The sequence below is a fragment of the Platichthys flesus genome, chromosome 15 (assembly GCF_949316205.1).
Source record: "Platichthys flesus chromosome 15, fPlaFle2.1, whole genome shotgun sequence".
Lineage (NCBI taxonomy): Eukaryota > Metazoa > Chordata > Actinopteri > Pleuronectiformes > Pleuronectidae > Platichthys > Platichthys flesus.
In genome coordinates, this window is record NC_084959.1 from 3665515 (window position 1) to 3692753 (window position 27239).

Below are 27239 nucleotides of genomic sequence, written 5' to 3' on the forward strand. Positions count from 1 at the left end.
AAAAGTAGAGATACGAACCATGAGCTGCAGGTTCAGTGCTGGGCGCAGTGTCTGAGCACACAGGGAGAGGACATGGCAGTTGTGGAGGGAGGTGTGGAACAGGAGGAACAGCATGCAAATAAAGGGGAAAGGGAGGGAGGGGAGGGAGGGAGCGGGGCAGTGGGAAGAAAACAAATGACACCCATAAGCAAGCATTCGGAAGACCAGAACATGACAAAAGACATAAGGCTTACGGGAAATCAAAGAGAACCAAAGGCAGTGCAGAGATAAACAAAAGCTTTACGCACACACACACACACACAAGCGCACACACAACGCAAACACACACATTTGCAAAACACACACACTTTCCCGCTGCACACACTGGATGTTGCGTACAGAGGGGAGTGTGGCTACTGCTGGAGGAGATAGGGATGGAACTATTATCATGTAGCCACTGTTGGCAGCGAAGACAAACTATCAGGAGGAAATAATTGTGCAGCTGCTCCGGTTTGACAGAGCGTGACTCAGAAAGAAACACTTTGCAGAGAGGAAGCTTCCAATGGCGGCGACTCCAGTGAAGTCCTGGAGATGAGTCGGGCGAAGGATAAGGCTTTGACGTACGACTTTCCCCTCGTGATCGGTCCCCTCGCCTCACATTTGACTGCAAACACCCCTGATGCTGCTTGTTTTGGCAGCTGCAGACCCCCCCCACCCCACACCCCCCCAACAAAATCCAGTCAGCCTGCAGCACAGTGAGCGTTTCGGAAAAAAGTGGATATAACCTTTGATTCCAGCAGCAGATAGTGTGTTCCAGATGCTATGAGATGATCTGATAAGTGGCTGGGTGTAATCGTATAGTTCCCCTCCGCCTGTGACCTCTGTGTGTCCCCGCTTCCATCTTCCCTTCTTCAACCTGCATCAGCAGTTTTATCAGCGGCTCGGCTGCTCAGGAGGAAAATGATGAATAATGAATTTGGGGAATTTGTCTCTGTTATTAACATAAATATGTGTGTGTGTATATAAAGTTACTGTAAATTAGAAAAGTACTGAGACACTTTCTTCCCTTGATGATTATAAGATCTAAATATATGTTTGTAAATGTATTGATTAACAATTTATTTAAAGGGGATGTAGAGGCTCAGAGTTATTGGTTGGATGATAGAAAATACAAATAAGTGGATATATAGACATCAGCGTTTATGTTTACCAATATGCACCGAAATGAAAAGTTATACAGGATAAACAGTGGACAAAAATGTGCACTTATCTTCTGTTTTCTTTCTATTTTTATATATATATATATAATAACAACTTCAAGCTGTAATCAGCATAAGAAATACATTACTCCCTCATAATAGTTTTGACATTATCCCCAACTGTTCCTATCTTGAAAAAGACTAAAAGACAATTCCACTCCCCCCTTGTTTTCATCAACCTGCTTCAAACACAACCACAGAGTTGAATTGAGTGAATTGATTTGATCTGAGCTCCGACACAGACACACACTGTAACTACGAGGCAGACTCCTACTGTCCAAGACGCACCTTCCTGTGCTGGAGTGAGAACCCAGTGGTGCTCTGAAGACACTTAAGAGGGTAAAGATGCTGCCACCAACCAATAGGAAGTTTATCTCTGCATGTGTGCATGAAAGTTTGAACCTTTCAACACAGTTAAAGCACTAAAATAAATCTGAATTTATAAAAACAACATTTGTTTAAGTCTGGAAGGATAAAACACACAAAGAGAGATTTACTAATCGTTACACTGCTACTGGACCGAGCCTGTGAGCCATCAACTCACAAACAGATGTTTGTGGAGGAGCTCGGCAAATGTTCAGGGAGCAGCAGGCCGGCACCACACCTCAGCTCTGGTGCCAGAGGCTCAGGGTGCGAGGGACACCGACAAGGTGAGACTGAGTCAGGTCCGTCTTAGAAGACCTGCAGCCTCCAAGGATCCATTTCTCCTGGTTGGGCAGCTGAGGCCTCTCGGAGCCACATGAAGCCACAGGCCGGTCATTGGACGTCAGTGAAAACACTTTGAGAGCCTCAGCATTATGTTATCTACAGGATTAGGTTTTCTGTTAACCTGGCAGGATTTAAAACAAGGGTTTGAATGTGACAGGGAAAGAAGTGAGTTTGCAATTCAGACTTTACGGTATCACACATGTGAGCTTGTTTTGAAGAAGGTTCAGAGTTCACTTAAGAGGATCTTTCTTTAATAGCATCTGATAGTTAATTAAAACCAAACTTATCAGAAACTTAAAACCATCTTTGAGAAAAGTTTCACCAACATGTACTGTGATTTTTCTGTTTGGTTGATGTCCCATTAACTAACATGGAGGAGTGTCTGGAGTCGATCTATAAATAAAATCTAAGTGATAGACCGAGGGCGACCGTGGCCGAGGTAGAGTGGGTCGTCCACTAATCAGAAGGTGGTTAGATCCCTGGCTCCTAAAGTCTGGCTACAGTAGTGTCACTAAGATTCAAGACAAAATGACTGAATTTGGGTTGAAGTGACTCGTAAAGAAGATTTCACACTTTGCAGATCAGCACAGTGACTTTGTTTTCAAGGATAATAAGAAGGTAAATGAACATTTTCCCCTCATCTGCCTTTAATGAAACAAGCAGGAAGCTACTTGACCAGTTATCAATATCGTGTGATATTTACAGTTGCATATTAATTACTCTGATATTTGTTGAGACAGAACAGGGAGCTTGACATTTGGTTTATTTTTAGTCTGGGTTCTGTTTCACCGCAGCCTGAGAGGTAATATCCGATTTTTTAACTGGTTATTACAACAGACACATTCACTGAAATGTTAGATTTACTATAAAATAAAACAAAATCTAATTGTGAAGATGTGTCCATGTAGGGAAACAAAAATACAAAAGGTGACTCTTGACTGAAACAGACCTTTAGCTGAACCAGAGAATTATAGATTCTGATTAAATTACTAAAATTGTCACCGGTGGCCAGTGGAGCAGACGTGATTGTGTTAGATCTAAATCATTAATCAAATCAGTAAATGGGCAGAGAAACTGCTCTTCAGGGCATTTGGACCGAGGACAGAGGAAGTGGGACAGTATATTAGCACGGACTCATGACGCAGCTCAAGTCTGTTTTTCAGTTTGTCTTTCCTCTAATGTGTTTTATGAATATGTAAAAGCCGAAAGCAAAGAAAGCAGCTTGTGTCTTTCTCATAACGTCCTGATGATACAGGTTGGGCCACAACTTTAAGTCCAAATTCAACCAAACCCAAGAAAAAAAGAGACAAACCCGAAGCCAACAATATTTATAGACACTTGCGGAGTAAAATATCACGTAGCTAGCGCAGCCAATGTGAATCAACCTGAAATTATCTCCAGAAATGTCTGTCCGAACCCGACCGGACGTCTCCTGACAGACTCGGGTTGGGAATCCAAACTGTATTACTCACATAAAGTTAGAGCAGATGCAGCCATTTCCAAACCCACAGGAAGTGGTTGACCAATCACAACAGAGTGGACCAGCAGGACAGTCAGGAGGGGGGTCTTAAAGAGACAGGAGCGTACACCAGGTCTTTGAGACAGAGGCTGAAAGGAGGAGCTGCAGCGACGCACAGGATGCGTGTGACCTGATGTCTGAACATTAGATCATTAAAACCTTTAAGTAATAATTCAAATGATCAACCGGGCTATGAGCAGAACACGTCTCCTTTAAGACAGGAGCCTTTTCATCTTTCAGCTGAGCGGTGCACACGGGGTCATCTCAGAAGGCAACAAAGGCCTTTTTGTGTTTTATCTCCGTTACTGCTCGGAGGCAGTAATGTACTCGAGCTCATTAGTGTTAACAGAAAAGGCAGCGTGGCCTCATTACACTGTGGGTGGCCGCCATGTGGGGCTGTTCAATATGTCTGCCGCTGAGTGATTGCCTGTACATTTTTGAGTAGCCTCCCCCCCGTTCACCATCTTCAGCGTCACTGGTCAGATCCTCGCGGGCCGTGTCCTCGCCAACCGGCCACGCTTCCCATGAGGCCTCTGGAGCCCGACTGTGACGTGACATCCAGCTCAACATGCAGAGATAACTGCATGTCAATCATAATTATATTGGCAAAAAATGCCTTATGTGGAATCCTGCACTATTGTAAATGCCAGGAGACTGCTGGGCGTCCCCGCTGGCTGCATGATTACTTTTTTTTCCCAGAGTTGGATCCACTTTTTCTGACCTGCCTCCTCTGCTCCCCAGCTTTAGTTTGTGGTTTCTCGTATTTCCCAGAATTTTGCTGTTCCCAACATAGAGCTCTGTCGATAAAGAATTCTCTTTCCTTTCACCAACACATTTCACATTTCAACACATCTGAACTTCTGCATGTTGGCTTCTCAGCACTTCATCTGTCTTGACCTATAACCATACAAATTTATTCAAACAACAATGGAAACACAACTTAGCAATTCAAAAATACATTGAATACTGTCCAAATAATATAAGCCGATACATATCATGCCATAACAGCACTTTATAGATACTTAAAGGAGTTACTGCAAACACATGGAACCCAGAGGGAGTATGGTGATTCTCTAGTCACCATCTTTAGGTTTTAAGTCTTTTTGCAGGTTTTTGGTCATAAACCAAAAACCTGCAAAACAAAAACCTGCATTTGTTTTGCAGAACAAATGCTGATTTTCCTACTGATGCTCAACTTTCACCTCACACCACCTCACAGAGCTGCGAGCGGAGCTGAGGAACATTAATCTAGTTTGAAGCGAGAGAAAAACAAGTGGGTACTGTACAGTCGTTCTCGTACACACGTACAGTACCATCTGAATCTTTTATCTGTGAAACCGAGTAAAACTAAACTCAAACACAAGCAGCATTGTTTTTGCTGCACCAAGAGATAGAAGCATCTTTTCATTCAGACAGACTTGGGCTTTTTGGGGGAGTTTTGTCCTTAAATATACGCATATACAACTTTTTAACTAAAATAAAGAAAAAACACAATGTACTTGCACAATACGGCCCTTATTGGAACAAAGCTGAACACACACTGTGCAGTGCAGCGGCTGGTGTGGTGTAAATATGAGCGTGTGTGTAAATACCGAGCTGAATGCGTCCAAATGTGTCTTCACAAGTGGTACTTTCCCAAATGCTGTGTGCTGCCTGATTACCTCCTGGCCCCTGCTTTACGAGCTTCATCTCCTTTTAGTCAATGTGTGGAGCAGTAACACCTCCACGAGACAATATATTCCCACATTAAGAAGATGTGTTGGGCTCCGTACTCGTGTTTCCATGATGCGGCCGAGTGCTGTAATATCACTGATGCTCTCTAGGGCCCGTTATTCTGCTGCTATCGACCTTGATCCAATTAGTTATAGCCGGCTGGCTCTACTCTTAAAATGGACAAGGAACCAAACAGGGCGAAGTGGGAACAACGCAGAGTATCATGCGCTGTGAGCAGGTGATAGTCAGGAGGACTGAATTCATAAAACTCTTCACTACATATTGTTCATGTAAATCTAGAGGATATTTGTTCCTCTGTGCATCGGCCTTGTTGTCCCGTCAATAGTTTGTGTTTTAAAAAACTTTTCTTACAATAAAACAGCAGCTTTAAAATGAGTTTGATGGTTCACTGACTGACTCTGAAGAAGGTTCCCACTCCTCAACATGAACGTCTGTTTTTGCTCTAGCTTTGGTGCGTCGGTACGATTCCCTGAGTAAAGGGTAGTGACAGAGTAAAGCTGACCTAAGCCTGATTAAAGGCTGAAGAAGTCAATCCAGAGTTTAATGGTTTTGTTAAAGAGGCAGCTCTTCTGATTCCGGAAGCCGGGGATCATGGGTAATATCCGCCGTTCAAGTTATGTTTCAGTTCAGTTCTGATGGTTTTTCTCTACATGAAAACCACTTCATTGCTCGGACAGGGATCCCAACAGAATCAATCCCCACGTGTGGCTGCAGGGGGCGCTGGTGCTCAGTAAATGTTACATGGTGTTGCTTTAATGGATTAGAGGTCGTAGCCTCATTGTTTTGCATACAGATCCACATTTATTATCTGTTTTCCGCATTCTTTTTTCCAGCGTTGTGTTGTATTGGTTGTTTTATGATCAGTCATATTATATTAATGGAGGGGGGGGGGGGGGGGGGGGGCAGACGATGGGTTGACAGATATAAAATATGGAAGAGGTTGAATGTTGAATCGCTACGACAAACGGGGATTTGTACCAAACCAAAAAACGGCTTTTCAAGAAAAATTAGTGATCCACACTGGCATGGAAAGAGTAAAAGAATCTAAAGCACACAGGAAATGAAACAGGGGATTTTGACGGAGGAGAAAAGGAATATAAAAGACTATTTAGCTGCCTGTCCTAATTACAGGAGCTGGTCAGCACTGGGTTTATTTTTTTGGAGTGAAAATAGCAATTTAGTCATTTCCCCTTGTCACTCTCCAAACTTAAGAGCCATGTGTTGAGGCTCTAATAGATTTTTTTAAAGTACTCTATTCTTTCCCTCTTATGTGGAATTGAATTAGGAAAAAGAGAAAGAATTCAGCCGGGCTCTGATAGATTCATCTGGCAGCGGGTCTCTGATCTGTGTGGCACGCCGAGGGTAAATTAAATCAAATGTGAGAACGTATTACGGCCATACGAGTCTGCTGCCTTCAATCTATACCCACAGTAATGATGGAAAGCCCCCCCGACAGCTGAAAGCCACCGAGGAGACGACAGCTGGCAGAAACTGTAAGTGGGTTGTTTCAATCTGAAAATATTGGCACTCATCAGGTGGAGTCCTGTTCATATATGGGAGTGAACTAATCTGCCAGTAGACTGTAGTTATATGGAGCAAGTGCAGTGACTGCCAGGCATTGTAATGTTCCTGTATTTCAGTGAAGAGCCCGGGGGGGGGGGGGGAATTATTTTGATGCTAGTCTGTCTTGAAATGTGCAAGAGAACTTGAGACGGACATCAAAGTCTATGAATCACAGTCGGTACGATGGATGAATACAAGGGACACAGTTGAAAGCTCCAAACTAAATTAGTGGGAAGAGTTTGAATATATCCAGTTTTACCCGAAGGTATAGAATTCTTTGAAATGCACTCAGAATAATTTTACGAATATTCATTTTTGCTATCTATTTGTTTATGATCGTATACTGCTTATTCTCAATATCTGGAAACATAAAGAAATTGCGACAACTTTCATCTGTTGACCGTAAATAAAACCTGATGATGCATCTCCTGGTCACAAATGAAGCCTATGTTTCTGATACGGAAGCTGCCATCTTCAGCTGGTGATGTAATTGACACATTTCGGCCCCTCCCTTTTATCACATCAAACAACTAATTAAAACCAACATACATCGGCTTGATAAAAACCCTAAATGACCAAATACATCATAAGGAAGCGGTTAATTGATGTATACTTTGAGTTTTATTGTTGGGTTCCAGTCCGATCTGCTAACATGGAGAAGCCAGGGTTTATCACCTATATGACCGACAGCTGCCAGGGGGCGATCCAGATAATTTGGCAAATGTCACATTGTGTTTTCCTAAGAAAAAACATGATCAAAGATTTTGTGAATCTGCTTCAATGGCACATCACAACGTTTGCTCAACAGCGGCCTCTGTGGACGTAAACCGCAACTGCACCTCAATGACACATTAAAACCCCCTTTAAAGATTCCACAGGGTCGTTCGGTTTAAAGACGCTGTCATTAGCTGATCCACCCGAGAGTTTAGACTGTTTTTTTTATTGTGCCCACATTTTTCCATAACAACATCAGCAACAACACACAGGTGTTCCATGAATATAAAACATCAGAGAGAAAAATCATCCGGTGAGGACGACCGGCAGAAACAATAAACCTGTCTCCATGGTGAAGAATGCTGTGTTTACCTCGTGTTTTATTTTTGTTATAAACCCACTAAAATATTTATGTAACAGTAGAGTGCAAGAACAAATCTATAAATCTGTCTATTACAGGCGAGGCCACAATTAACTACTGGCCGGAGCAGAGGGAGTCAGGCTGCAGCAGCAGAATCTACATGACCCTGCTTTGCGTTTCAAATTCTCCTTCTCAAATTTTTGCACACGCCGTCTATAGGAATATGCGTCCTTATAAGTGTTATTTACCTTTAAAATAACTGTATAATTCTCAGCAGGCGCATTAAACATAACTGGTTAATTTTGCAAATCAGCGGAGATCTCAGCATGGATCAGTCAGGGTAGCTATAATCAGAACGGGCCTGTGCCGGCTCCGCACTCCTTGATCCGAGGCAGAGGAGCCATCAATCAGCCCGCACAGATAGGTATTCTCTTTAATCCAATCAGATGGCATAATCAAGCACAATGCCTGTGATTTCTGACAGCCTCGTGAGATTTTTTCACATCGAGTGGTCTGTCAGAGAGGCTTTGATTGCGTTTTTTTTCTGAGCTCGGGCTGATTTTCTGAGTTTCCAGGCTTAAAGCGATGTTTTGTATCTGAGCCCCTTCGGAGATTTACATTCACAACAGCTCTGAATTCTGTGGCTGAGCGAGTCTGATACATATTTCAGTTTATTTCCTGAAATGGGCTTAATTTAAAAAAAGCTCTCGTTCAGTTGTTGCTGCCGCTTCCCTCGGTCCACCTCTGATCTATAATAGTGTTTTATTTAACGAACAACAAATTAGTTTCATATTATTCACAAGTAAATGTTGAAGAACAATAATCACGGAGCAATCATTAACCATTGTTTCATAATTGATGTCCTTTCTACTATTTGCTTGTTTTAGGTTTTCCCATCATGCCAGTTGTTCAGTTGATATCACCCCTTACTGTTGAGCTGCTGTTCACAACTATTTAAAACTGTAATTCATGATTTTCTTGTTCAGTTTGAGAAGAAAAACAAAGTCCTGTTTGAAAGTATATCCGTAAACAGAGCCGTGAATAAACAGTGTTGACGACAAGCAAAAGCCTGGGCCTATAGTTGTCCTCTCAACAACTGCACCACCCCCCCACCCCCACACACACAACCGTTTGAAAAACCAGTGAAACTCATGGGGGCATATCATAAAATCATTTTGTGCCGCCGAGCACTGTAATTACTCATAATTCCTGACTGTGATAGATGAGGTCGTATAAATTCCACCAAAGTCTATTTTCATCTGTCAAGTTTCCATGTTAACCAATATTTTACAGAACATTTTGTGCATTTGATTTGAGCTTGTGGATCATTATGTTCAACCTTGACACCGAAAGTTTAAAAAGTTCAGAAAAAGACTTGAAAGATCCTCAGACGAGTTTTTTAAATGACCGCTTGAACCTCAAATGCACAGTAAGATTATTTTTGTGAGATTCTATGGGTGAGGGAATAAATGTTTGGACTGGAACTTCTGGTGTCCTCTTCCAGTTTGACCAATCACGTTTGAGCATCGTGGAACAAAAGAGACATTTATCTGCCCTCATATGCAGATGGCTGTCGATAGAGATGAGCCTAAAATGTCGTCTGGACCTAGAAAGAAACTATTCAGACTGAAAGATGGAGTCATGGCCCCTGATATCTGCCGTCTACACATGAAGCCCCAAAACATCGGCCGCTGCCCCCAGAGGACAAACCATCATCGGACGATAACACAGAGGGACAGTGAAATCAGGGCATCATTAGCCTAGCTTAGCATAAAACTGGAAACGAGTTGGTTAAAATTCAAAGTCATTAGTAATCTGTAATAAAGTTCACGTCTCACTCTCAGAGACGCATTTTCCACAGTGCTGCACTACTGCTGGGTGTGAAACGTTTGTTTCTGACCTCGTGACAAAACAATCTCAACACAATATCCACTTACCAGCTTTTCCTGAACTTTCCTGCATCTCTGGCTTTTCATCATTGAACGTGAAATTAAGCGTAAAATGACCAAGCCCCCCCCGCCCCCCGGTTCAATTCTTATTTAAAACTCATTACAGGAATAAGCAAGGGGGCGAGAATTTGCCCGTGTGATGCAACTCATTCATGTCCACCCGTTAAATGATGATAACATTTAGAATCAACTGCAGAAGCTGTGACAGACCTGGGTGAGCTCAACCACAGGGTGGAAAAACCAGCCTGCCGGATGTGACTGCCACCGTGTCATGAAGATGGAGATAGATGGAGTCACACACACACACACACACACACACACACACACACACACACACACACACACACACACACACACACACACACACACACACACACACACACACACACACACACACACACACACACACACACACACACACACACACACACACACACACACACACACACACACACAGGTTGCGTGAGGTTGATACTGTACCTTGATTGGCTTCTGGGGAGGAGATGGTGGTGGTGATGAAGGTGGTGGTGGTGGCTGTGGTGGGTATAGGGGTGGTGGTGGGAGCATCTGGATGAGGACAAATACATGACAGACACAGGGGGGGTGGGGGTGGGGAGTGGCAAATGAGTAAAAAAAACAAAACCATGAAGATAAAGTAAAGTCACTGGGAGATGATGGTATCGCTGGTTGATACACGAGCAGCAGCTCATCGTGTGGGTTTGAGATCGGCTGTGGAGCTTCTGATGAATTAGCCGGGCGACAGCACATTAAATACTGTACACACCGCGGTGACACGTCAACACATCATCCCCTCTCGGGCCGATGATCAAGGATCGAGTCGGGAACTTTCCTCGTGTCTCCGTCGCTTCACCGGCTTCACGCTGCGACGCGAGACTCTCACGCCGCCGGCGAGCACACGGTGGTTAAAAGTGATTAAGAGTCTAATGAGGAACACGTGCTGCTGTTGAGCTTAAGCTGTCCTGGTTCTGCAGCGAGCCGTCTCCACAAACAAACGCGTCTCCTCCTCGAGTTTGTGAGGATGAAGGAAAAAATCAAATGTGATGTATGAACTCAAACATAACGAGACGATAAATGGCAGTTGATGAAAACACAGGGAAGGAAATGATAAACATATAGTTACCACATTATGTATGTCATATCAGTAAAGCTGCAGTTTACATCCATGAAGATATGTAGTAAAGACTTTGGAAGAGGAAATAAGAAGAGGAAGGAAGGAAGGAAGAGGAAACTGAATAAGAGAAGGTTTTTGAGTGTATGTTGTTAGAGTTTGCTTATGAGTGAGTTATGGCCGAAGTTATAGTGACTGTGACCTTTCAACAACAAAATTCATCGGTTCATCCCGGAGGTCAAGCGGACATTTGTGCCCCCTGGTGTGTTCCTGAGATACTGAGATAGAAAGATGTAAATACTAACCGCACGGATAGAAATACAGACAGAGAAACAAAAAACTATATTGAAGCTAGCATATGAATTCTTGAGTTCTGCTCCAAAAATAGAAACAGTGACCTCGACCTTTAACGTTTTGACCAAAAAAACCTGATCAGTCCGGCCATCAATCCATGTTGATGCATGATCCAAATATAATCAACTGGTGTGCGTATGGATCTTCAAGATAATTTAATAAAAGTCATTTTTTTTTTCATAAATTGCATATGAATGCCTGAGTTGTGATAAAACACATCAGTGACCTTGACCTTGACCTTTAACCTTTGACAGGTCATCCTTCGATCCATCCAGATATTCCTCCGAGATAAGTGATGACAAGAACATAGGGACAACCCAACAAGATGTAGTGGAGACTAAGGACATTTTATAAAAAGGTATTAAGTGTAGTGTGTCATAATTAACATGTGGACTAATGGATTCTGGTCGAAAATATGTTTTGTGAGGTTATATTGACCTTGAGCTTCAACCAGTAAATTGTTATCAGCTCCATCCCCGGGTCCATGTGAACGTACGCACCAAATCTGGAGAGATTACCTCATGAGAGTGGGCTGGACCGAAGCACGACCAGGAAGCATAACGCCTCTAACCATCGCTGTCACTGCCGCTGAGGCATAGAAATGAAAAAACATAAAATAAACAAAGAGCATCAAGCTGGGTCCGTTTTTCCTCCCACAGCGTTTCTCCTTTTCCTTCATTAGCAGGGTTCGACTCCCCACCCTGACAATGACCAGGGGGGAGATATCAAAAGTGACATTTTCCCTGTTGAAGCGTCAGGGCTGCACTGATATGAGGCCGCTGGCAATGCTGCCTGGTTAGAAAGCTCCCATGCTGCTCTGATTGCCTGGGAACGGGCTGCAAAACCTGTTGGGGTTATTAAAAGGTGCCGGGGAAAAAAAAGAAGTAATTTCTGGCTGTCGATAAGGAGAAAGGCTGCTCGGCCCCTTAATGAAAGAGGCTGTTATAAGAAGGTGAGGAAAGGAAATGTGTGTGGACAGAGAGCAGGGAGGAGAGGGAATCTAAGGAGGCAGGATTGACGCTGTTTAACCGGTTGTAAACATTGTGAATATATCTAAGAGAACAGTAAACAATGAGGCTATTCCACTCATTTCCTGCAGGGGGCCCTTGTGACAACATTACAGAAGGGTATGACTTTCTTTATGTTTAAATGCTGAACGTCACGATTTGAATAGTTGGGTTTATAAAACTGCAGCCGCTCTACAGAGTCAACTGTAGGGAAATGGAATCACAGAGGAAACCTGCACACTCATTCTCAATCAGCATTTCAGCCTCTTGGATGAAGCACATGAGCCAAAATGGCTTTTCTTTAAAAGCTAAGGCCACAGCGTCAGAGTTCGGAGTCTGCTTTAAAGAGCAGCAGGCCTGGACATGTCTGGCAGAGAGGAATCTACCATTGAATGATTTCTATCTAAATTCTAAAAGAAAGCTGGACCAAACCAGCGGACAGTTAATCTAGTGGCGAGTATGAGGAGGTATTAGATGTCTTTGGAATAGTAAAAGAAAACAAAACATGAAAAGACAAGAACAAATATTTAGCCACAGCCTGGTAGATCCAATCCCTCATTTTCGGGGGAAATAACTAAAATACAAATAACCTCAGTCACATTAGTGAGCCACACTCTTGCTCCCCCCCCCCTCCATCACTGTTACTGCAGCCACTTGAGTTTACTTTGAAGTGATTTCAAAAGAAACCATCCTACAGCTGGAAATTATCAACATCCATCGATTCTTTATCAATACTGAAAATCCTGAGGGACATGCCAAGACGGCTGGAGCCAACAGCATTAAGGGCCAAAGTACAGAAAAACCATTTGTGCTTTACGGTCTCCAAAATGATGTTTGAACCATGGACGATACATAAAGATGGACGACATGACATCTCACACAAAGTGAAGCCGAAACCTCTTGATCGCCACCTGATGGCTGGCTGCAGTAGGGCCTTCTTCATGTTAGCAGATGGGACAGGGACCAAACCAGGAGCGCAGGGTGTGATTCAAATGTTTAAAGGTTGAAAATAAATCCAAATAGTCAATAATCCACAAATAAATTCACTGTTTTGAGTACTGCTCTCTAAATAGTAAGGATTTGCTCTTTACAAAATGACACCTTCATCAGTCTTATTATCCTAACTGACCACAAGCAAAACCACTTTTACCGTTTAAAGCAAACACAGCTCAACAATGAAATGAGAGCAAACTCAAAATTCAAAGAGATGATTGAAGTCCCCCTGCTGTTTGTAATGTCCTCCCTAAGGGAACCAGTGGTTGTTTATCTTTTAAAAGTCGTCTTCCCCGAGGGCATTAGATGTTGACAGTCACTACAAAAGTCTTTTCACAGTAAAAAATAAAACCTCTATGTTCTTCTACCTGAGTCAAATAACACAGCCACAAGGCAGAGGAGACCGTGAAGCCGCCCAGAAACTCAGTCTGAAGCAGATTTTTAAATGCAAATCGTGGCCTTCAGGTGATCTGGGTCCGCCGGTTGTACAGCATGTTTTCAATCCATCAACCATCAGCAGCTCCTTTTAAAGAAACAACAAACAACCTTGACAAATACAAAAAGGGCTGTTCGGGACCAATGTGGAGACAAAAGGCGGAAGACACGCGACCCATCGGGAAGTCGGCTGGCAGACGAAGCCGGGAGCTGATGAGTTTCACACACGCTCCAGAGCCAGTGGACTCCAGCTCGGGGGGGGGGGGGGGGGGGGGGGGGGGGGTGCTGTCTAATTGGTTTTTATCCCATCATGAACAGTGAGCGTCCAGCAGATGTTTGAGATCATCAGTGTCAACAACTCATTAAAAACTTAACATTGGAGAAAAAAAAATAAACAGATTAAAAGAAAGAGTGTTGGCTTTGTCTGATTGTACAGTCCATCTGCCCCCCCCCCCCCCCAAACCCAACACACACACACACACACGCACCACCCATCCCTTCTTCGAGTGGATTGCCGATGTGATGTATCAAAGAAACAGTGGAGCTCATTGACTTTCAAATGTGACAGGCAGATTGTGTTTCCCCTCCCACTGAGTCACCGGGCCTTGTTTACTGATGAGGTGTGTGAATCTGTGTTTTCTAGTCCGAGCGCACAGAGCCGGATTTCAAGAAGCTCCGAGAGACGCGGCGAGCGAGGGGAGAGCTCGACGAATGAGTCGCGTAAACTTACTGGTTAGACTGGTTTCCTGTTTTAAACACAGAGACAACCTGCCCCTTTAAATTAGCATGAAAGTCTGTGTCAGTAATCTCAATAAAGATCCAAACTTTAATTTGAAACACACCCAGCCTCATCCATGTTAGCCAGTGGGAAATGGACCCAACTTTTATTTATATCTATACACTATAAAGGGCTAAGGTTATCCTATTGTCGTGATTTTTCATATTTTTCATACTTCACAGCAGGATTTTGCAAAAAGGGCAGAACATCAATTCTCATTTAGAACTGGCTCCATTAAAAGGGATCTGATCAAGGAATTAGTTTCTTTAATATTACGAGATTTTTTACATTTTCGGGGGAATTTCTCAAGAAATAATGTAAAGATGGACGACATGACAACTCATCGATTGCCCCCTGGTGGCTTGCTTCAGTATAGGTCACATAAACCCTGCTTCCTCCATGTTTGCAGATGGATTATGGAGCAAATTAAAAATTAAAGTACACATAAATTAAATTATTCTCAAAGGTGGTTTCTTTCATTTGAAGTGTTCATGTTTCTGATATGTTTGGTTTTAATTTGTAATTGGATGCTATAAAAAGGGTGAAACGTAATGATTGACAGCTGAGACTGACGAGTGCATGACTCCAAGAGGGCGGCGCTTTCACATCCAACATATTGGAGCTTCATTTTTTGATAGTGGGAGGAAGTGTAGATACATCGTCTGTCTTTTGACTCTAATCAGATTAGATCACCTTTTCCTATCAGTCTTGATCAATCCCAGTTTCATGTTGAGAATAAAAAAACACACATTCTTGCTCATCATAGACGTCTGAGCTGCACATCTTCTCATTTCTTTACAATAAGTGATGCATCACTACAGCAATATTCTGCCTGGCAATGTACGTGAGCGTGACTCAGATCAGTGTAGGTGTTGAACGTCATGTTCGATGCTGCCTTGTGTCGTGATGCAACCTCGTCACAAAACCTTCCTTTTATATGCACCCCGCCCCCCCGACCTGATACAATGACAAACAACATTGTTCATTTGTTTTTCTTATTCTTTTTTTTTTTTTGACATAATATCCAATTAGCACCTCTAAGCTCTGTCGGTCCCATGAGGTTTCCCTCGTCATGTCAGGTTCAGGTCCTCTCGTCTGCTTCTGCCTATTTTCTCTTCATTTATTTCCCCCATCGTTCTGTCTTCATTTCCGTGTGTGTGTGTCTGTGTGTGTGTGTGTGTGTGTGTGTGGCGCTGAGTGTTGTTACCTGGTGCATCTCTATAAACACAGACCCCCCCGGTCTTTGCCAGATTGTTCCGTGTAACAGTACAGTAAATCGAGACGGCCACAGTCTATTTCCTCTCGCCTGTTTTTCTTGACCCAGTGGTTTCCTCCCTCCTGCTCTGTACTCTCTCTCTCTCTCTCTCTCTCTCTCTCTCTCTCTCTCTCTCTCTCTAATTCTCTCACTCTCTCTCTCCCTGCGCCTCAGATACAGGCAGCTGCTCAACCTGCCGTCGAGCGGCGTCTGTCTCCGTCCTCATCTGCAACCTGTTTGGATTCAGCTCCAGTCCGCCCGTCCTCCTCAGCCACATCTGCCATTCCCGGTCCAACTCCATCCGTCTCCCAGACTCGCCCGCTCCGCTTCATCGAACCCATTACCAGGCTGCCACTCCGCCTGGACATCCCAGCACTCGCCCCTTCCTCCCAGGGCCCTTTTTTTCATGTTTGCAATAAATTACTTTTGAAACTTGCCTAACGAGTCTGTGCCGTGCATCTCAGGTCCGAGAACAGAATTCAACCCACCTCTGCAAGACCGTTTCGTTATTCCCTGTCATATCTGAGCTGGTGATATTTTCAACTCTGTGAGTGGGTGTAACTTGAATCCAAATGCAACAAGCTAATTCTACAGAGTTCTCTCTCCAGCTCAAGAGCAGCCATCTTGGTCGGCCCGTTCAGTTTCAAACACATGGAAATCGGTCCTGAAACCGAAATCTGTTTGTCTCCAAGCTAAATTTTGGAAAGTTAAACACTTGACCAGGTTTTGAAGCTGAAGGAGTTTGAAGCTCTAGTAAAATCCTCTGAGCCCAGTCAGTCAGTGTGCATGTTTTAAATGTTAATAATGTGTCTCTGTTAATAACTTATACTGTTGTTTGTCTCTTTGGCACAAACCTGGTCCAATAAAGGCTACTAAAAGATAAATGAGATAGAATAATCAGCTGCCATGCATTGGATTTGGTTCAAGTAAGTTTTTATTGAGCTTTAAATGTATCCCAGACCTTCAGAATAAAACCTGGGCTCAAGTTTATCATCCAGTGATCTGCAAGAGATGGGTTTTTTGGTCATATTCTCCTATTTTGACTGAAATTTTTTATTGTATCAGTGAAATTATTGAATTCGAGATCGCGCAGACTGAATTCAACACCTCCTCGCAAATTAGTTTTTGGGCATGATGACTTACTTCCCCCCCCACCCTCCTCATAACACAGCAATTCCACTTCCACTCAAGTGCAATTACCCCAAACGCGAGGCACTTACACACGGAATGTTCAGGACACTTTGCTCCTCCGGAGGACGAGATGGAGATGCCACTTAAAAGCGCTAACAGGGATTTCTGAAGCGACTCCCGTGTGTTTCCAACGGGCGGAGAAGTGTAAAGTAAGTATGAAGATGACTGAGAGCAACAGGGTCACTACACACTCTGCTCACGTGGTGGCGAAGGAGCCGGCTGGAAGAGAGAGCTCGGTTATTGGCTAAGCGTCGGCCTGTAAACAATTTCAAACCCCTCAGCGCTGGGTCTCACTCGACCGCGAGAGGGAACCCCCCCGATGGTTGTGTTTTCTTACCCTGTGAAGTAAGAGCGGCAGTGAGAGTCGGAGCTGTGCACACCACATTCTTTTTCTCTCTGGTAACATTGTTAGTGTCAGCCAGGCTCGTGGTGTTCTCCATCACTTAGGGTCACAATACCCTGGAATCGGATGCATTAGAGGGGAGGCTGGAGGGGGCGGCATTTGTTCTGGCTGTCGAGCATTGAGCGAGGGGGGGGGCTTCATCATTAAGTTACACAGCTCTAATGTTCAGTTTGGGAGCTTGTGTTGATTTTATTTAGTAAATTAAAAGTTAACAGTTACGAACATGCAGGATTTTCTAGCTTTTCTTTCTTCTGCTGGAAAGTTTTGACAGAGTTTCGACTGACGTTGGCTCTTCATCACTATTTCATCACTTTCCAACCCCTCTGGGAGGGATCACTGTAAAATCTTAATGGACCTCGTTCTTCACCAAACTCCTTGATTCACTTTAGATAGTCCGAAGGGGGTTTGGTCTGTTTGGTCCGGACGAAGGAGAAAAACCTGAGACCTTATTGGCTCTTATTGTCGTTCTAGGCCGTTTAAGTTGATAATGACTTATTAGGAAAGATTTGTAACATGGAGCCAAGCGGGGGGGAAGCGAATGCTGAAAATGCTCAAAGTGGCTTGATTGCCCCCTGGAGGATGTTGGACATGGACACAAATAAAATTTGACGTCAAATCCATTTTTCTCACTAAGGTTTCTGTTGCTTAATGTGTTTTTTATTCAATCCTATAAAAACAAGATGGCGCCTTTTGTATCCGGGATATTTTGGCCTAATAGCCGCATAGTGGGAGGAAGTGGACATACACAAGATCCTGTAAATGGTCCATTTTGCTTTTAACACCTCAAACGAACCCCACCAGAGTTCAGCCGGAGGCCCCCGGGGACCCTGACTCAATACATTAGCTGTGAAAGGATCCTATATTACACAGCTGGGTGTGAGAGTACATGCTGGTGTTCTTTCTAGGGAGCCGGTTTGTTTCTAGGCACATGCTTTCCTTCAGCTTCTGTTTAGGTAAATGGTGCACTAAGGACAGTGGTGTCATACGCTCAAGGGGCGGTGTATATATGTGTGTGTGTGGAGGGGCCGTCTGGAACACAATGTGAGAATCAGCTCAGCCACAACATCCTGTCTTCCCATTAGCAAGGCGGAGGCTGGTTTGTGATTTGCTGTTGAATTACAGGGGACATTAGTTGTGTGGGGGCCACAGACACATCAAAGTCATCAAAAGAGCGGCTCTAAAAGGATGGAGCCCTCCTGTGGCTCTAATGGCGGCTGTTTTACTATTTATTTTTCAAGGTGCAAGGCTTTTTTGTCGTCCACGTGTTGCATTACCATGGTTTTCTTTGTGTGTCTGTCACTGTGGGGGCACGTGTGGGCGGATGAAACGGGGGCAACTTGCAGCCCACATCATTGGGATTTGGTGCTTTGGGTAAGAAAGCCGGCGACAATTACCGGAGCGTTCATCGGCATCTTCGAGCAAAGTTACTCTGTGTGGATCACGCAACTGTCGGCAATACAACGGCTTGAAGTGACTGAGCTGCTCTTTGACTTTTCTTCATTTTCCTTTCACCTTAACCTGAACTTAACCTCCTTCAAACCTGAAATCACTTCTTCCTCTTAATTTTCCGAAATATATTTTTTGCCAATTAAAAAATGCATTTTGATAGGACAGAGTTAAGTGGGGGAATAAATGCAAAAAGTGGGCGTCCCTTAATCTTAAAATGTAACGCTCTATGTTACTAGCACTTGCTTTTTTGTCCCCATGAGGAAAACAACTAATGCCCATAATGTGTAAATAGATTCATGTCCCCACAACATGAGCAATACCTGGACCACACACACACATTGTTCCTCTCCGTCACTTAAAAAATTACACTTCTCATCTCATCTCGACTCTTAACCAGCATATGTAATCTTAAACTTTCTTGGATCTTCAGTTCCATAAGATTCCAGACCTTGCTTATTGGCTCACACATCAGACTAACGGTGGTAATGACAGCTCTTTTGTCCCAGATGAGCCTGTTTCATGGATTTATTAATCTCTGCATTCATAAACCATGTATTCTCCTGGTTTCTTAAAATACAACGTGTATATTTTGCATAATGCCCTGAGCATGCAGCTTGTCAGCACGGACATGTTGTGACAGGTGGGCTTGGACAGGATTTGGACGACTCGTCTTCAACCACAGCACGAACCAAGCGCTGAAGCACAATTGCAGTTGTCAGCAGCGTTTCAGAGGATCAGTGTGAATGCAAAACATCTCAGTTGGAATTTAAAAAAATGAAGTCCGGCTATACACAGAGCACAATGGTTTTAAATTAGCAAAGGATCAGAAATAGAGAAGCCGTCATATATGGCCGATACGTATTAATCAGAAAATCCCTCGTGAGCCGTCTCGGATTCTAACACAATGATTCTGCACATCTTCTAGATTAAATACCAATTTCCTGACTAAAGGACTACAGACATACAAGATGTTCCACCTAGCATCACTTCAGATAAAAGTAATAAGCTGATAACTTCCTGTCTATCAGGTGCGGGGATCTGTCAACCCAAAGATCTACGTGTCAAAGTGATTCCTGCAGAGATAAAACCCAGAATATAGACACAGCCCCTCCACTGCTGGTTTAAACAAGCAGCTCTTCTAGAGCAGGTGGCAGGAAGCTGCTCCGTTGTTTTATTGCACTCATCATTAGCACATCAGCTCCCTCCGCTGTAAATAACATCCATTCAGCTGGTGTCCGTTAGCATCCATTCCATCCCCCCCAACGTACAAAAAACTACTCTTCTCACTTCGGCTAATTCCCTCTGACAATAGCAGCCCAGATAATTTCTCTGTGGGATCGGGGTGTCCCAGAAGTGAAAGTGAAGTCGTTTTGGCCGAGGCAAAATTACCACATTAGGAGTCTAATGCTCTGCTCTGGGGGAGGAAATGCTACTGGTATCAACAGCATAAAAGCATATTTAGATAATGCTTATGAGGGCCAGAGAGATCCGTGGGGAGGGACAAGAGGATGGAAGGTCGGTTACAGTTATAAATAAACCCGGCAGAAGTTTGGTGGAAGCAGCTTAAAAGAGAAAACCCAGGTTTGTGGAGGGAACACAGACTTTTTAGGGCGATTTGAATCCTGAATACTTCATGTCAAATTCTACCAATATCTCCTCCTGATATAAAACTTTTGATCTCCCAAGGGGTTTAAACTGCCAGGTTAGTGATTTACAAACATGAGAATATCTCAGACAAACTGTGTACAAGCACACAACTGTATATCTCGAAGAGTGTTCATCTGGATGAAAGAAGGGAAGAGTTAAAAAAGTAAAAGGTGAAGAGAAAGAAAAGGAGACACAAGATGGAGATACAGGAGACAGATAGTAAAGTAAGAGATGGTGAGTGTTAGCTCATCGTACCATAGACATAGAGGATGTAGTCGTCGAAGGACTCCCCCACTGAGTTGGACGCCACGCAGCGGTAGGTTCCGTTGTACGACTTGTTCAGGTTCTCGATGTAGAGATCTCCACCGGTGATGACGGCGTGTGAGGGCACGTCATCGTCCACCTTGACCCAGTTCACCCGCTGAGGCCTGGAAAGCAGAAGAACAGAGGGAATAGTGAGATCTCGGGGATCGGAGGAAAGAGTCTTAGGCCCCTCATCACAGCCCAAGATATGAAAATGGTGATTCCAAACCTGCTAAACCACACAGTGTGTATAAAGATGGATGACGCGTCTTCACTTCCTCTCACTATCGAGGTCCCGCCCATATATATATGCTCGACCAATCGCAGTTCAGTCTCAGCTGCATGTTTATAACTAATGAAAACCAAACATGCAGTAAAAACACATCAGTGTGAGACGTCCTTCCTGAAATGTCAGAAATCATCTATGAGAAAAATGTATTCCACTTGGATTTGACCTTTTTAATTTGGCCCATTTTCTAGCTGCTAACATGGAGGAGGCAGGGTTTATGATCAACACTGCAGCCAGCCACTAGGAGGCGATCAAGACAACATGTCATACATCTTGACATTCAATCTATGGTCTATTCCCTTACCCCGGCACACATGCCTGTGAGCTGCCTTCCCAGAAAAGAGGCTAAAAAGAGCGAGGATATAAAAAAACAAAAGAAGGCATGACATCCTTCCCTTTGTGTCGAGTTAAAGAAACAATAACTGTACGGTGGCTTTGTCTTGTAAATTACAGGCTTTCCACGCTTGTGTACTTATGAGTGTCTCCGTGTAGGTGGGCGTCCACCCAGGCGTCTGTGTTTGTTCTCCTTTGTACCTTGACGGAGGTTTACAGTGGGGGTGACAGATTCCATTTTTATGACAATGAGCTCGGGGCGCCCGGAGTCACACAGGGCGGAGGAGAAGAGAAAAAGACAAAACGATTCTATTTTGCCGCTGCAACTTGCAAACAGCCACCGCCGGCTCCTGTTATTTCCCCTGAGCTCGTGCTGATGGTCTCTCTCGTTGTGTTTTTGTTGTGTGTGTTTTAACTCGTTTCCCTTCATTTCGAAAACATTCGGTGCGGAGGGAGCAGGCAAATAGGCTGGGGGGGGGAGGAGGAAGAGAAAAATATGAAATAGCAGTTGGAGCTCAATGGCGAACACAAACATACAAACAAACACAAACAACCAGCGTGCTTTAACGGCTGTTGTGGACAGCTTGACACCGAGCGTTACAAGTGTTCTCCAGATGAGCTCAATGAAAAGATATTTTCCAAACATCGCACGGAAAGACATGACCTCGAAGAAAAAATAAAAAATAAGATAGTTTCTGAAGGTGGACGGGATGTTGTGAGGAGTGAAGGCAGATAGACGGAGATACGACGAAAGGCTGCAAGGAGAGAGGAAGGGCAGGCGTCTGGAATACAAATGGCTGCCTGCAGCCGGGGCCCCCCCGTGCTATCTGCTGGTAATGACTGCACAACTCTCAGCAGCTCTAATGAAAATGACTTCCAATTCCCGGCTCACTGTATTGATTGTGTTTTCATCTTTATAAAATGAATACGGGTAGTGCGCTTGTCTCTATGCCAAGTATGAAAACTGTGGGGGGGCTGGCGGGGAGAGGAATTTTAGAAAAGTACACAGTGTTCTGTACCGTGTGTATGTGTGTATGTGTGTGTGTCTGTGTGTGTGTGTGTGTGTATTAGCATGTTTTTGCACTTCTACCCTTCAGAGAATCATCAAGAGTTTTAGAGCCTCACAAGGAGAAAACTTCCTGCCAAGTGAGGACAGTTTGAGATTAGATTTTAGACTGAGCTTAAGTATGGGTCAAGTTTAAAGTCGATTCAAAGTCCTGCCTTGGTTCTGTTTTGTAAACACATATCTTCATCCTCCTCCTCATCCTCTTCCTCACCCTCATGCTTCAGAAACACATTTGGCCTGTAAAACCTCCAAGGAGAAAGATACACACAGGATTTCAAAGAACTAGAGCAATAAGGGAAAAACTGAAGGCTGCAATAAAATGAAATATATGACAATAGAATAAAAAATCTATATAAAAATAAGCACAGTATGAAAAGCATTATCGATTGAATTAATGAACTGTTAACTACATTAGCAGCGGCACAGCATCTATCATATTAGTGTTTCCGTTCTGCCCTCTGTGGTTAGGAAACAAAAACTCCCTCGTTTCCTTTAGGTAACATTCTACAGTACTTCACTACTTCCACAGCCACTAATGAAACCTATGGTTGTCATGTATCAATATATTAGAATTCACTTGCACACAGAAAGGAAAACCCAAGAGTCGCAATAATGATCCTAATCTAATATTCACAGCTTCGTCTAATGATTATTTTCTTCAGTTCATGTTGGAGCGGCCTCATCAACACACTAATGTGATTGATACCAACAACAGCAGCTGTAGTGATGTCTGGACGGTTTGTGTGGAAGCTCCTGCGCCTCCACTCCCTCCTGCTCCTTCTAATGGTTTCATTTGCTCTCCATTACATCTCATTTTCAAAGAGCTGTCATCCAAACAAAGACAACACCTGAGTTTACAGACACAGATAACAGACACTGACGAGTGACAGCCAGGAGTTTTCTGAGCACTCCAAATCAGAGAATTAACAGAGATAAAGGCGAGGGCTAAAATTAAAATGACGATCGTACCACAAATAATCAAACTGTCATCACAAAAAAATCAACTTCATCTGTGAATATCCAGAGTCCATCAACGTATTCTCTCAACCTGACAAAGTCTCTATATTTCCAGAATAAAAAAAAGAACATTGCTCCCGCCTATTGAAATGACATCCCGGTAAATTTGTACCTAACACATATTAGGACCCACTCCGCTATTATTAATGCCCCTCTCAGTTCTGCCTTCCGCCTATAAAACAGTGATAATTAAACCCCAGCTCAAAATATCACACTGTAATTCTCATGTATTTAATAATAAGTTTTCAAATTTTCCCTATGAAAGTCCCGGAGACAGAAAATAGCAACCGTTCAATTATGTGATTATGTTTCCAGCAGAGGTCCTTCAGAATAGTCCAGCCTCAGGTCTCTGAGTAACACTCGTCACACAGTGGCAGACGCAGTTTTCCTCTCGACAGGATGCACTTGTTACAACACAGCCCTCTGATCCATCAGACGGTGAGAAGTGATCTCAGCCACTAACCTGTACCTCTCAAATTCAGGTTGGTGGCTGAGATGTTTCACTTTCCTGGACCCAGATATTATTTCTAATTCAACAACAACCAAATACAACCCAGTAACCTGCCTGTCACATCTTAAATAAGGTTCGGCAGGTTCCAGGGATGGACTGACTTCAATGGGCTCAACATTTTTTAACCCTTTTCCTAGGGTTCGATTTGAGAGGTGGAAGTTAAGAATTAGGTTTAAGATGTATTGAATAAACAAGTTTCATAATATCAACTGTATAATAAAGAGGACCATCTCTAATCATCTCTGAAGGAGCAGTAGTCGCATGATCTTGTCTCTATAATTTGTTAAAAGCTGAGAAGCAGAAATTTGTAATGACTGAAGGTGTGGTGAGGTCCCTTGGATGGACCTAGAGCCAACTATAACACTTTCTGATTCATTTTCATTTAGCTGTAGAACTTAGAGACCAGGATGTTTGGCATTGGGTTGTGAACCTATTGATTGTAGCAAGGAATTTATCACACATAGAGCTGTTTTTGTGTTTTGCTCAGAAATATCCTTCGTATAGAAATAAAACAAACAACAGAGGACCAAGGATGGAGCCTTGAGGTTCACCACAGGCCGAAACGAGCTACAAATAAAGAAATAACAACCAAGGAAGTCCTGTTTTACATTTTTCTCCCTGATCAGAAGCTCAGGTTCAGTAAAATTAGTCTTGAACAGTTGCCTGCATCAACATTTACCGAGAGAGATCGAGAACTGATCAATGGTTTTAACCTGAAACAGCAGTGAAACTAAGTCAAAGTCAAAGTAAAGGAGAAAACTTCTCTTGTGAATGTATCGGTGACACATTGAAAGAACAGAGGATCCTGTTCTGTTCAACTTGTCTCCCTCAATACCATCTGGAGACAGCGGCAATATATTCTATCGGGTACAAGCGGCTACAGATGCTCTCTGAGCAGCTGGGCCATAAACAGTTTGATATTATCTGTTTCCCATAAAAATAGAATAAAAAGTTCTTGTTGATGTCAGAGGATGATTCAGCACTGACACTATGAGGAATGTCAGAGTCCCGGATCGTGACAGAGTGCAAAGAACCGCTCCGTTTAGAATGAGCACTACCATTAGGTAGCCTCACATTTTTCATTTAAATTAAATGCATACGATTCTGAAGTCGTCAGGTTGAACACTGAGATATATTCTCTCTCTTTTTCTACATTTATGTTATTTCAGGGTCTTGTTTTTTAGCATTGATACCTTTGCCAAGGCCTCACAAGCCCCTCAAATATAAAAAGCTGCACAAAACCTCACATGCTCAGAGCCATAAATATGCGTGATTGCTTATCTCAAGATCCACAAATGATTCCCAGAGAAATCAATAAAAACGTGAAAGAAAGGGGAAAACCTTCTGCATCAAAAGGTTATGGGTTCATCCTTCCACCAAGTTAAGTGGAAATCCATCTTCTTGGCGGATGTAAATATGTTTTTACAGCGTTAACAGTTTCTGAAAGTTTAACATGAGGCTAGCATCCTGTGGGCAGAGCTAACAGTTTAACTTTTCTCTATGAATATTAGAAATGTGAGATGTGGATGTTTACGTTTCCTTTTGAAGCAACTCAACCGTCGTGCGGCTGCAAAAGTTCAATATCTCCTCGGTAATAACAAGGAAAAGGGTGAAGGATGGATTCTCACACACAACTGCAACGAGGCAGAATCACACACTGAGGAATAGAGTCCAGATATGTGCATGAATATATAAATGTGCATCTGTGAGCAGGTAGCTCTGCTTTCCCTCCCTCTGGACCTTTTTAATTGGTTAAAACGTGTGTGTTGTGTGGTGAGTGTGTGTGTGTGTGTGTGTGTAGAACATACTGGGGTTTGCCTTTGGCCTGACACGTCAACTCCAAGTTCTCTCCTTCCCTGGTCAGCCCCTGAGGAAATTCCACCACAATCTTGACCTCCGGTTTGTCTGAAAGGGAGAGAGAGGGAGAGATGGAGAAAGAGAGAGAGAGAGAGAGAGAGAGAGAGAGAGAGAGAGAGAGAGAGAGAGAGAGAGATAGAGAGAGAGAGAGAGAGAGAGATGGAGAAAGAGAGGGAGATGAACACATACATTCATATGATAGTTTGACCTTACTGGAAAAGATATCCCCCTGGATGGATGGATATTGGTTCCTGAATTGTCTATGAATGTGGAGTTACATTTCACAGTGTAAACTTGCTAAATGTCAAAAAAAAAAATGTCTTACAAATTATGACCAAGTGCAGCAAACATTGTGTCATGATTCACTTTCACAACTAATACTTAAAAATGAACAGACCTTTCCAATGGGTTTGACTTGACAAACTGGTCCCAGTAGCCACAATCCCATATGGGCCTTTGTTAACTTTAACTAACTAATGGTTCCGTGCTGTAAATACTTGTATTATCGTGTGTTACTCTGAGCTGAACATCTGCATGAGGACGTGGAGGTCAGGCTGGTGGACGAGCAAACAGGAGTTCAGCTTGAACACAGCTGCTCTGGGTTCAAGTCCCAACAGGTGGAAGTGAGAAGCGTGGACTGAAGCCGATCTGTTAACCTGACTCCTCGCGTTATTCCTCCGCTCACATGATCATACCGGTGTGAGTTTTTTCTGTTGTTTTATTCTGTTTGAAGAATCGTTCACCATTGACTCCTCAACTGTATTGGATATAAACCCCTGAAACTCAGAAGGTGTTATGTGAACTCACGACCCCAACCCGCTCCTCCACTGTGCCAAATCACTCCTCATGTGTCTGGAAATCAACCTAACACCAGAGTACAAGTGAAAGCTCTGGGGAACGAGGGATGTGGAGCAGGAGATCGTCCGAGGTCGTTATATGATGAAGTTGTAACACAACTGGAGACGGAGCAGCTGGAGCAGCAGGAGAGAACGTGTAAGAAGGTTGGTTTGACAAATAATTGCTTCTCTTTGACTGTCGCTGCCGAGCTTCTCTTTGCAACGATGTGATTTCTATTGTCCCCCCCGATCCGTCGACTGTTGCTGGTGTTATCAGAGCCCTTTTCATCCTGGTGTGAGGGATGATCCTTTATTGTTATGGACACAAATCTTATGTTTTACTCAATCCATCCAATAGAGTTCAGTGCAACGAAATAAGATTAAGAAAGAAGAAAGAGCAACAGAAGCTCTGAACTGGCTTACAACTTCGAAACATTGATCATGCAAAAAAATTACATATATTCTCATTTAGGTTCTTCAAGTTCTTATCACACTTATGTTCATGTTTCCTGTAAGTTTGATTTAAATAAGTTACCTGATGATGTGAAAATAAGTGATACGTCATAATTGAGAGCTGAGACTGACGTATGATTGGTTGAG

At 43.3% G+C, this 27239-nt stretch overlaps 1 protein-coding gene across 4 annotated transcripts in view; it reads right to left on the reverse strand.

The window, feature by feature from the left end:
* cadm1a (cell adhesion molecule 1a) overlaps nucleotides 1–27239 on the reverse strand; it is a 308538-nt gene that overhangs the window by 21579 nt on the left and 259720 nt on the right. For 2 of the 4 annotated variants that reach the window (XM_062405482.1, XM_062405481.1), the window contains 4 exons: nucleotides 25755–25851; nucleotides 20683–20855; nucleotides 10267–10353; nucleotides 19–51 (listed from right to left, as the gene is read on the reverse strand). In XM_062405482.1, the coding sequence (XP_062261466.1) occupies nucleotides 19–51; nucleotides 10267–10353; nucleotides 20683–20855; nucleotides 25755–25851 (390 nt within the window). The remainder of the gene's footprint in view (nucleotides 1–18; nucleotides 52–10266; nucleotides 10354–20682; nucleotides 20856–25754; nucleotides 25852–27239) is intronic. The other 2 variants (XM_062405483.1, XM_062405485.1) reach the window with 2 other exon arrangements.